Source organism: Phacochoerus africanus, chromosome 15 (assembly GCF_016906955.1).
Source record: "Phacochoerus africanus isolate WHEZ1 chromosome 15, ROS_Pafr_v1, whole genome shotgun sequence".
NCBI lineage: Eukaryota > Metazoa > Chordata > Mammalia > Artiodactyla > Suidae > Phacochoerus > Phacochoerus africanus.
In genome coordinates, this window is record NC_062558.1 from 90,400,679 (window position 1) to 90,412,714 (window position 12,036).

The 12,036-nt window shown below is 42.2% G+C and overlaps 1 protein-coding gene across 1 annotated transcript in view; it reads right to left on the reverse strand.

Annotated features, from left to right (window-relative positions):
* Nucleotides 1-616: 616 nt before the first annotated feature.
* The window catches only part of VSTM4 (V-set and transmembrane domain containing 4), an 89,098-nt gene continuing 77,678 nt past the window's right edge, over nucleotides 617-12,036 (reverse strand). Inside the window, exon 8 of the mRNA XM_047761402.1 lies at nucleotides 617-1,994. Coding sequence (XP_047617358.1) covers nucleotides 1,869-1,994 — 126 coding nt within the window. The 3' untranslated portion in view covers nucleotides 617-1,868. The remainder of the gene's footprint in view (nucleotides 1,995-12,036) is intronic.

Here is a 12,036-nt window from a genome sequence, read left to right on the forward strand (position 1 = left end):
CCGTGATAAAATATGACAGGATGCCTAGGATACTGATGGTATGAATCACGTGCCAACTCTCTCTCCTCTTGTCCTAAAGAGGCGCTTTGGGAGTTCTTCCTCAAAAACTGCATGGTTTATTCACTGCCTTGGAAATCTGGCAGAGAGGGAGGAGATGAGAGGTGGGTAGAGGCCAAAGAGAAGGGCTTCCTCTTTGTAAAGTCAGGCTATTTTTGCTTCTGGAAAATCATGACGTGCTCCTGATTTGGACCCTTTCCAATAAACCATGACGAGCACTCCTAAGCGATCATGGTCTTTGGGAGTGTTATTATAAGACTAAGTCCATGGGCAAATGTTTACTTTCTAAGCTACTGCAATGAGAGCCTTAAATAGTAAGGCTATTTTCATTTTGAAACTATGGACTGGTTTGAGCATGAATGTTAACACAGTGTATTTGTGTAGCAATGTATAGAGTCCAGAATCTTCCAATAGTCATGATCCCATTTCCAAAGGTGCCAGGAGAAGTTAACACGCCTTTGTACAAACATAGAGTCTGAGTCAATTAGGGGATAAGAAACTCAGCCAAACTCAACCAAGTTCACACAACTGTACAGACGGGCACAACTCACGCTCAAGATTGTGTTCAAAATATGTAATTTATCATATATACCCGGTCCATTACAAAGCCAAACAATTTCCGTTGTGTGTAGTACAAAACCACCCAGAGCACACTCACACATCAGGAAGTGTCCTTAACAACGCAGTTGACAGACGGCTCCGTTCCGGGATGGATCCGCCTTCTGTGAGATCCTAGACATCATACAGGTCCACAGAGCATCTTCCCCAGGATCCCTGCCTGCCTGCTGCCCAAGGGCATCAGAAGTCATGCTAAGCTGAATCCTACAAGGCACCTTGCAACATGGGGGTGTTTGGGACACATTTTTCCAGCTCAACTTATATTTCCTATTCTCCTCCCGTTGGGAAACCAACGAGGAGACTCTGCTCTCACACGAGTGGACGTTCAATTAGAGTTGATAACCTCAGCACACTCCCAAGAGGCCCCCTTCCTCCATTCTGGCAATCGATGGCAAACTCCCCTGCTTCTCTGGAAAAGGTTGCGTGCGAACTTCTTGGAGGATATGTTTCTATAGCAGGATAAGCCCCCTGCCAAAGGGGTGGGAGGCCCTCTAGAAGGAGTGAAGTTCTATGTGTCCTCTGGCCTTGGGTGATGATGGGTAGAGAAACAGGCACTGGGGGGTTTCAGGCAGTTCACTGTCAGCCTGGTCCTCAGACTTCCCCAGTCTGTCTCTCTGCCCTTAAACTGCCAGGGTCAGTGCATCTATTTAAAATAAGAGATGCTGTCGTGAACAGGGGTGTGCAATAAGCACTTTGTGCTGCTCTGGGCGCCCTGGCAGTGTTATCGGATCCTTTGAAAACCAACTAGTACCTATCTACCCTCTCACACTTGGGCCACTAATGGCATTTCCTTGAGCTATATACTGTGAGCTTGATATCAGGGATATAGGAAGAGGAGAAGATTAAAAAATTAAGATTTTTTAAAAAAGATTCTAAAAAATTAAAACCCAGAGAAAGAAGAAGAAAACATGAAGGGGTTTGGCTCAGCCGAGAATCTCCTTGGGTGGTCTCAGAATCAGAGTCCTCGCCCCTCAGGGCTCAGACCCAGAAAGTCTTGTCCTGGGAGATTTGTCCAAGGGCTGCGGCCCCGGCTCTTCTGCAGAGAGGAGCCTTGTGCCTCTGAAGGCACCTGGAAGGCCGTTGGAAAGGGGCTCCCAGCACACAGAAGGCACAGGCGAAAATACAAAAATAAGGACTTTGTATCCAAGGTTTCATAAATAACTGGGGTGGCGGATATTAAATAGGACTCGGAGTTACAGCTTGTTCTCCTCGAAGAGGATCTGGGCATAGACGGTGCTGGTGGGGACGCCTTTGGCAGCCTGGTTGGGCTTGATCAGCTCCAGCTCGGCATAAGTCAAGTTCTCCTCAGCAATCTTGGGCTATAAGACAAAATACAACACAATTCGAGCTGACCACAGGGAGTTTGACATCATACATCCATTCCTCAGGCCTGTATTTTCATAGCACTTTGGGGATTCAAAGGAAACAAAAGGACAAAAAATGTAAAAGGGAGTATAAAACCGAAGTAACATAATAAGATAGATCTTGTTGACCTATATAGAATACTATGTCCTGCAAAGAGACACTATGATTTAGTTTTAAGTTAGCAGAGAACACTAACAAAAAATGATTAAACATCAGATCACAAAGTAAACTTTAATTCTGAAAAGCAAAAATATTCCAACTAACAGTCTCTCATCAAATGGGTAAAAGAGAGGTAGGTACAGAAACAAAAAATCCTAGAAATGTGTGTATATATATATGTCACTTTGCTGTACAGTAGAAATTGACCAAACACTGTAAATCAACTATAATGGAAAAAATAAAAATCATAAAAAACAATAAAACTAAAACGCTACCATCTAGAAATTCTGAGTGACTTAACCTGCATAAAATTAAAATTTCAGAATATCTTGAAAATAATGACAAAGAAGACATTACTTGCCAGAACCTAAAGAATGCAATTTTCAGGGAAAAATCATTACCTTAAATATTTATATTAAATAATATGAATTAAATGGATCAAACATCCAATTGAAGAAGTTAGAAAAAGAACAAAATAAACGAAAGGAAAGGAGAAGGAAGACCCCCCTCCCCAAATCAACACTAGACCATACAAATCAGAAAAAAGAAAAAGAGGTATCTCCATTAGAAATCTATACATAGAACTACCGTATGAACTACCATAATCCCACTCTTGGGCATTTATCCAGACAAAACTTTCCTTAAAAAAGACACATGCACCCGCATGCTCATTGCAGCTCTATTCACAATAGCCAAGACATGGAAACAACCCAAATGTCCATCGACAGATGATTGGATTAGGAAGATGTGGTATATATACACAATGGAATACTACTCACCCATAAAAAAGAACAAAATAATGCCATTTGCAGCAACATGGATAGAACTAGAGACTCTTCATACTGAGTGAAGTAAGTCAGAAACAGAAAGACAAATACCATATGATATCACATATCTGGAATCTAATATAAGGCATAAATGAACCTTTCCTCAGAAAAGAAAATCATGGACTTGGAGAATAGACTTGTGGTTGCCAAGGGGGAGGGGGAGGGAGTGGGGTGGTTGGGGAGCTTGAGGTTAATAGATACAAACTATTGCCTTTGGAATGAACTGACAATGAGATCCTGCTGTGTAGCAATGGGAACTCCGTCTAGTCACTTATGATGATGGAGCATGATAATGTGAGAAAATAGAATGTGTACACATATATGCAACTGGGTCACCATGCTGTACGGTAGAAAAAAAATTGTATTGGGGAAATACCTATTAAAAATAATAATATCAAAAAATAAAAAAGAGAAAAAGAGTAGAATAAATAAAAATATCCAAAAGTTTACACTTGAATAGCACTAAGGAAACAAACTGAAAAATAAATTAATCAATATAAAAAGGGAAAAAGGATAAATGAATAGGAAACGAGAAAGGAGATATAAATGAAAGAAATTTTAAAACTTCATGCTTGCTCAATGTAGAGCAAAAACTTTGAAACACAGGATAAAATGAGTAATATTACAGAAAAAAATTATAAAAATTAACTCCGGAAAATGTGAATGTACTAGATATTGTCAAAATAAAAGAAAGGGAGAGAAAAAGGAATGGAAGAAGGAAGGAAAGATAATATTATCAAAGGCACCAGGTACCAGCAAGTTAAAAGAGAATTTCTAAAAGAAATTCCTTTAAGGAGAAGATAATTCCAATATAATTAAACTGATCAGGCACATTACAAAGAAAAGGAAAAACTTCACATATTTTACAACAATTTCACTTTTTTAGTATAAATTAGTGTAAATTAGATTTACTCAGAGAGCCTGAAGAAGCACATTAAAAGATAGATAATCATGTTCAAATTGATTTTATTCCAGGAATGCAAAGACAGGTCAGTATTAGAAAAATCTATCAACATAATTCACAATAGTAATAGAAAAAACATATTCTTCTCTCTACAGACACAGGAAAGGCAATGAAAAAATTTTTTTAATTGTTAAAAATAATTCTTTTTTTTGTTCGTTTTGTTTTGTTTGTCTCTTTCTAGGGCAGCACCCGTGGCGTATGGAGGTTCCCAGGCTAGGGGTCCAATCGGAGCTGCAGCCACCGGCCTACGCCAGAGCCACAGCAATGAGGGATCCAAGAGGAGTCGGTGACCTACACCACAGCTCACGGCAACGCCGGATCCTTAACCCACTGAGCGAGGCCAGGTATTGAACCTGCAACCTCACACGGTTCCTAGTCGGATTTGTTTCCACTGTGCCACAACAGGAATTCCTCTTTTATTTTTTATTTTTTCAACTTTTTACATAATGATTTTTTTTTTCATTATAGCTAATTTGCAGTGTCTGTCATTCTTTATACCAGATAAATTCCAGATGGATCAAAATTTTAATGTAGGGGAGTTCCCATTGTGCTCAGCAGGTTACAAACCCAACTAGTATCCATGAGGATGCAGGTTTGATCCCTGGCCTTGCTCAGTGGGTTAAGGATATGGCGTTGTTATGGCCGTGGCATAGGCCAGTAACTGCAGCTCCTATTTGACCCCTATTCTGGGAACTTCCATATGCTACAAGTGTGGCCAGAAAGAAAGAAAGAAAGAAAGAAAGAAAGAAAGAAAGAAAGAAAGAAAAAAGAAACAGAAAGAAAATAAACTCACAAAAGTCTAGAAGAATACATGGGGGAATTTTCAAAAAATAATCTCAGCAATTGTAGGTATTTTAAAGTCTGATACAAAATCCAGGAGCAATAGAAAAAAGATACATTCATTTTCATGCTATGTATTGTAGAATATTCTCTAAGTCAAAGGACAACTGAAAAAATGGACAAAATATTTGCAACTCATATCAAAGGGCCTTATAACTTAACAAAGATAATGGACAATATAGTCCGTCAGAAAATTAAGCAAAGAACATCAGCCAAGAGCAGAAAGTTCACTGGAAAGAAAATACAAAGGCTCTTACACATGTGAAATGAGACTCAACCTCTCTCAAAATAAGACAATCGTAATTTAAAATCACTTAGACATTAGTTTTTGTCTTTCACGTTGGCAAACAAAAAAGGTGCCAAAAGGAACAGGTCCTCCTGTACATTGTTGGGGCAGGTGTTTATTGGTACAAGCAAAAAACTGGAACCACTTTCCTGGACATGAATAGGAACCTGATGTATTCAAAATGAAACGTCTCATACAGTCTTTGAAAAGAATGATGGTGCCATATGTGCACTGTATATTTTACTATCATTTGTACAAATATGTGTGTAGGGGAGCGAAGGGAGTAAATATATGGGTATATATTTTATGTGCTCAGAAAACCCTTGGAACTTGCTTGGAAATCAAGAACCTGATCCCCCAGTTTCCCTCTGGGGAAGTGAACGGGTGGCTGAGAGAGAGTCACCCTTTATTGTACATACATTTGTGGAATTTTGTATATGATAACCCATATTTAAACAGCACATTAATGTTAAAAAATTGGTCACTAATGTATAGTCATAAGAGACACATCAATCTCATTGAACAAAAGCAGCCTTGCTTTTGTTTCTTGGCTTTGGTTGTATTGTCAGTATTTTATTTTGACTTTTTCCCCTGCTATGGCTTGGTTATCTCACCAAAATTCAGGCCAAATAAAACATATATATTCAACTTAAGTTTCTTAAAAAGAATGCCAAAAGCACAAAGCCTCTTTTCTTTTGTGATGAAGCATCATACCAGGGGCCGAAAACAAGAGGCAGAGGGTGTCAAGAACTGCTTACAGCCAGGATCTACTGGACATGGGCCACCGCTAAGCGACCTTCACAAACTGGCCCTTTTAAAATTTCAACATTAAGGATAATTACAGGGTTCAGAGTCTCCTGCTTGTCTTTTGGCACCCCAAATCTTTACATTGCCTCGTCGTGGTCCACATCTTACCAGCCAACAAAAATACCATTTACATCTTGCCTTTCAGTTTAATTACATTTCACATTATAATGATTCCATTTAGAAATGCCATGTGTCCTCAAATAAGCACGCAAAACCCAACTCATGCAAATTTTAGAACCAAGATTTATGAAATCATATTGTCCAGGTGTTTTATTACATTACTTTGAAATCGCATTGTTTTCTAGCGTAGCTTATCTGTTTATTCCTAAGTTATTCCATTACGTTTGGATATGAAAAATAACACTAGCTTTCTCAATACAGGTCACCAGGCTGGCTTGGCTGATGTGTTGTTTTCATACATTTTTATGATGTTCCTATAGTAAACATAATTTAATAAACCCAAAGCACACTAAATAAATAATTGCATCTAGAAAAGCAATAAAAACAAATAAAATTAGTACTTTCATAAGTGGAAAGGTACTTCAATTACTGCTACAAGCAACAACTCACCATAAAATGTGTAGAATCATTTCCCTTATGCATATTTCTGGAATATAATAATTTGATTGAAGATATGAGGCAGCACACAGGAGGCTCTGAATTGTGAAGTGTATACAGTTTCCAACAGGAGACGCATAATATTAGTCCTTGGCACCTTTAAAGAATGTATTGTTTTTCTGGCATGCATCCTTGGCTATCCCCATCAACCATGAGCTTAATTACATCTCCCAGCTTGTTTAACTAGAAATAAATTCCTAACAACCACTAACAAGTGGAAAATGCAGACTCTTTACCAGTTTTCACCAAAGTGTGATCTTTCTTTGCACTGATGCTTCAGTGGAAGGTTTAGGTGTACAAAGAAGTAGCTTAGAGAAAACTATGGGCATGTCAATAAGACTAGGTAAGACTATGGAACAAGTAGGAAAACCAAGAGCCTGGAGCAGAATGTAAAGTTTAAAGTGGATGATTGCAATGCAGAGGAGCCGGGGTGAGGGACCTGCTGCAGGATCCCACCTGTATTTCAGGTGATGTCTGCCATCTTGAAAACACAAACCTGTTTGGATTGAAGACCAGGAATCATTCCTAATGCCTATGGCAATTCAAGAACTGGAATACATCTTCATCTCTGAAGATGAATCACGACCCATTTCTGTTAGTTTACTGCCAGTCACTGGCTCTCAGTTACCCTCCTCAAGCCCCCATTCTATTCCTGGTGATGCAGGAAGTACATGGAATATTAGCACTCAAGAAGACAAATGGGAGTTCCCATTGTGGCACAGTGGAAAAGAATCCAACTAGTATCTATGAGGATGCGGGTTTGATCCCTGGCCTCACTCAGTGGTTTGGGGATCTGGCGTTGTAAAGGCCGACAGCTGTAGCTCCTATTGGACCCCTAGCCTGGGAACTTCTATATGCCATGAGTGTGGCCCTAAAAAGCAAAAAAAAAAAAAAAAAAAGAACGTTAATACTGTGAATACTCTTCAAATGGCTGTTCACAATCACCCCCGCAGCAGCTCTCAGTTGCACTCGGAAACATGAAGTGCAGAAAGTAGGACTTCCAGGTTTTAGATAGGAGCTTTACACTTAGATCTGCTGCTGCTTTGTTCTCTGGAAAATAGGAGTGAGATGGGACCTGCTGCTGGAGGTCCTGTAGGGTCCTTTAGAAGAAGCCCTAGAAGTTTCAAAACATGTGAGAAGCAATGTCGTCATTTCCTTTTTCCCAGGTCTGTTTTTACTGTTTTTCTGTTTCTCCCAGTCTGAAGAGACTCCTGGTCCCTCCCTTCCTTCCTTCCTCCCTCCCTCCCTCCCTTCCTTCCTTCCTTCCTCTCTCTCTCTCTCTCTCTCTCTCTCTTTCTTTCCCAGGCTAGGGGCCTAATTGGAGCTGCAGCCGCCGCCCTACACCAGAGCCACAGCAACACGGGATCCGAGCTGTGTCTGCGACCTACACCACAGCTCACGACAACGCCGGATCCTTAACCCACTGAGCAAGGCCAGGGATCGAACCTGCAACCTCATGGTTTCTAGTTGGATTTGTTAACCACTGACCCACGACGGGAATGCCTCCATTTCTTTCTATTTCTCCCATAGAGGCTGGTATTTGTGTTCTACTGCATAGTGTCTTGTAGGGTCTAAAACCCTTTGATTCATGTACTTTTAATCTCTTTTTTTTCATACATTTCCTCCTAGTCATGAAGAATCCACTCCTGAGTCTGGAGTGCGATTCTATGAGCAAGAGGGGATGGAGGTTTGGATGTAGACACGTGCCACTGTGTCCAAGAAAGGAGAGAATAAAAAGAAATTCTCTCAGTTCAGTGAAAGTGTTCATGGAGGTCTCTGGCACAGCTGAAAGTGCCAAGGCTTACACTCCAGATGCAAACTATCCCATGGATCTGCTTTCAGTTGCCCTCCCCGGTTCCCCTCCTCAAACAGTCCCAAGCAGGTAGAGGGAGCTCAGATTTCAATCTATGCTGCTTCCTTCCCTTGGCATGGAATTCCCTCTTTGGTGAGACACAAGATGGACCCTACTGCTTCAACACCCAACCAAGCCCTCTGGGAAGCCTTCCTATGACACCTTCTGGGGACATATCCTCCTCCACACCACTGACCAACCCTGCCACACCTTTTGGGATTGCCCTGGGATCTACCATGACATAGTCTCTATCTCTCTCAATAGTAATCACTGAACTGCTCACTGGCCAAAGAATGAAGTACAACCCCAGCCCTAGGATAACAGGGCTACTCCCTGTTCTACTCGCCCCTCCCGCTATATCGTCCACTGACACAAAGGAGATTTCTGCGTCACTTTTTAATTTAGTTTTCTTTCTTTTCTTTCCTCCCTTCCTCCCTCCCTCCCTCCTTCCTTCCTTTCTTCCTTCTTTCTCCTCCCTTCCTCCCTCCCTCCCTTCTTCATTCCTTTTTTTCTTTTTTTATGGCCACACCTGCAGCAAACAGAAGTTCCCAGGCCAGGCATTGAGTCCAAGCTGCAGCTGTGACTTATGCCACAGCCACGGCAACACCAAATCCCAGCCACATCTGCAACCTGCAGCATAGTAGCTGTGGCAACGATGGATCCTTTAACCCACTGCTGGGCTGGGGGTCGAACCCGCACCTCCACGGTGACCTGAGCTGCTGGGGTTGGATTTGTAACCCACTTTGCCACAGTGGGAACTCCCTTTAACTTTCTTAAAAGAAATGCAGTAAAAGTGATTTTTTAGGTGGACTGTTGTATGCATCTAACACATATACAGATTTCTGGGGCCACTGCCACCACCCACAGGACACAGAACAGCTCCATCACATGCTCTCACCCTAACCTCTATGGTCATGTCTTCCTTCCAACCCTTCCCTCGGACAACCCTGATCCATTTTCTGTTGCTGTGGTTTTCTCTCTTAGAGCATGTCATATGGAAGTAATCATATAGTATGTAACCCTCTGAGACTGGCCCTTTTCTCTCAGCATTAATTTTCTCAAGTTTCATCCAAGTTGCTGCATGTATCAACGGTTTACTCCTTTCGATTGCTAAGGAGAATCCCATGGTGTTGCACACGCCACAGTTTGCTTATCCATTCACCTGCTGAAGGCCATTTGGGTCATTTCAAGTTTTGATGGTTATGAATAGAGTTGCTATAAATACCCATTGCAGGTTTGTGTGTAATGTTTTCATTACTCTAGGGTAAACACCCGGGAATGGGGTGGTTGGGTCACAGGGAAAGCATGTTTAACTTCAAAAGAAGCTGCCAAACTGTCTAGAGCATCTGCACCAATCTTCCCTCCCACCAGCAGTATCTGAGCATTTTCATTGCTCTGCTGGTAGCACTTGGTATCATCGTACTTTTTATTTTAGCTAGTGGTGCAGCAATGACTTTTCCACTGTCCTCAAGGAACTCATGAATTCTCACTTGCACTGGAGGACTCAATGATGGACACTGAGCCATGTTACATTCACACATGGCACAACATCCCCTCAAAAGAATGGGGAAGAGATAATCACAGAGACTAGTTTTCCAATGCAGTGATGGAATCTTCTGGACTTTTGCTGTAGCAAAGTGAGTATGCAAGTTTCAGAGTTGGAAACACCATGTCTCCCATCCCCTACCTTTCTGTTCTAACAGTGGTGAGATGTGGCAACAGCTGACCTTCCCACTTCTCCTTTAAGCCCTAGTTCCCCCCAGTTTTAGGGTGATGACTATGGAACATCTGTCTACAGGGAAGGATTTAGTACATCAAGCTAACACCAGACAACTCGACCCCAAAGAATTCGGAACGTGTGTACCACTTGGTAACACATCTCACTTCAAGCTCCTAATTGGAAGTTTCTCGGTGTTTCATTTTGTAACTGTGTCTCCAGGATTCAAGTCAAGAGTTAACTCTCTTACCAGAAGAGAGAGAGATTTAACATTCTACGCAGACTCCTGCAAAACAACACTTTTTTCTAGAGATCACAGTTGGATGCGCAAGTTGAATTAAGTTGCAGGAGTAAAAGAAAAATGCAATTGCAGCCACTGCAAGTTCTCCAATGTCAGAAGTTCAATTGGGTAATACCATTATCGCAGCAACAGATCAATAACTAGGACATGGGATGTTTATGCTAACGTCACCTTAGAGTTTAAAAATGTGATTGCAGTTCTACCGAGTTGCACTATCAGGAATCTATTTACCCAAGAGAGAATTACATATTATCCATATTATCGAGGGCAGACTTCCTCTTCCCCCTTCAAGATAAGTGCTCATTTTTTATTTAACAGAGGAGTACCTGGTAAAACAAACCCTCCCCTTGCAACATCCACACACGTGCAACTACGGCCACTGAGGAGGGGGTGGCTTCGTTCAGTGAAGCTCTATTTGATGGAGGGCCCTCCGTGGGTACCTGCAGGTCCCAACTCAGGGACAAAAACTCCAGTGTGGTCCTTATATTTCCTGTAAGAATCAACATGCCTTGGAAACGAACTTGACTCAATTTTGAGTTCCATAGCTCTACCGACTGGTACATTTATTTACAATTAAATGTATTTTGGAAAGAAAAACTAGAGTTCCCTGGTGTGCATGTACATGAAAATAAAGAATCAAAGTGAACAAAAGAGACACTTTTCTCAGGCAGAGATGTTAAAGGAGGGTTTCAAGGACATGATCCAGAAGTGACTTTGGGAGGTGGCAAAGCATGCGGGGTTGAGAAGCAGTCCTCTTGAGGCAGAACTAAGGTTAACTCTTGATTAGTTAATGTTAACTAATCTTCACCAACTCATTCAGTCTTCAGAGCAGCCCTGTGAGGTGGGGCCAGTGGTCACGCCCACTTTACCCACTTTACAGAGGAGCAAACAGGCTTTCAAATGCAGGTACATCATTCACTGCCCTGCAGACATGGCTGGGTAATGTCTGGACTCAGAGCCAGGCAGTCCTGTCTGGAGTTCACAATCTACTCACAGGCAGTGCCTAGCACTTACCCAGCAGAGGCTCTGATGTGGACCCTCTGATGTGGGTACAGGTGAGCCAGCCAGGTAGATAGCGGTCCTTGAAATCCCAAGGGGGAAAATAGTGACCTTCCAAAGACAACAGGGAAGCTTCATGGGCACAAGTCTCAGGAGAGTGTGTCTTCAGAACAGGCGCACTGCTCAGTGGGCATCAGTGTGAGCATCAGCTAGAGAGGAGAGCTGACCCCGTGCTCATCAGAGGCCTGGCTTGGTGTAGCGGGTCAGAGGACGAGAGGGCACAGCTCCAGGGCCAGACACTGACTGGACTGCACAACAAAGGAGAGACAATCCTGCTGGACCTGTTTAGGTAACACTTGTCTCTCTCCAGTCTCACCCCCAAAGGACTCTCAGCCTCTAAGGAAGGAGCAGGTGTGCTTCTGACCAGTATGCAATGGTAGTGACATGGGTGCAGGCTCTGCTTTGGCTAGGCTGTGTGTGAGGTGGCAACAGACTCTTGAGTAAAGGTGCCCACTGAACAAGCAGAAATATGAAGCCAAGTGTCAATGGGGCAAGACTGAAAAAATCCAGTGGAACCACATGCCAAGTCCACACTCACCATCTCTCTGAGGCTGAGGTCTTTGGTC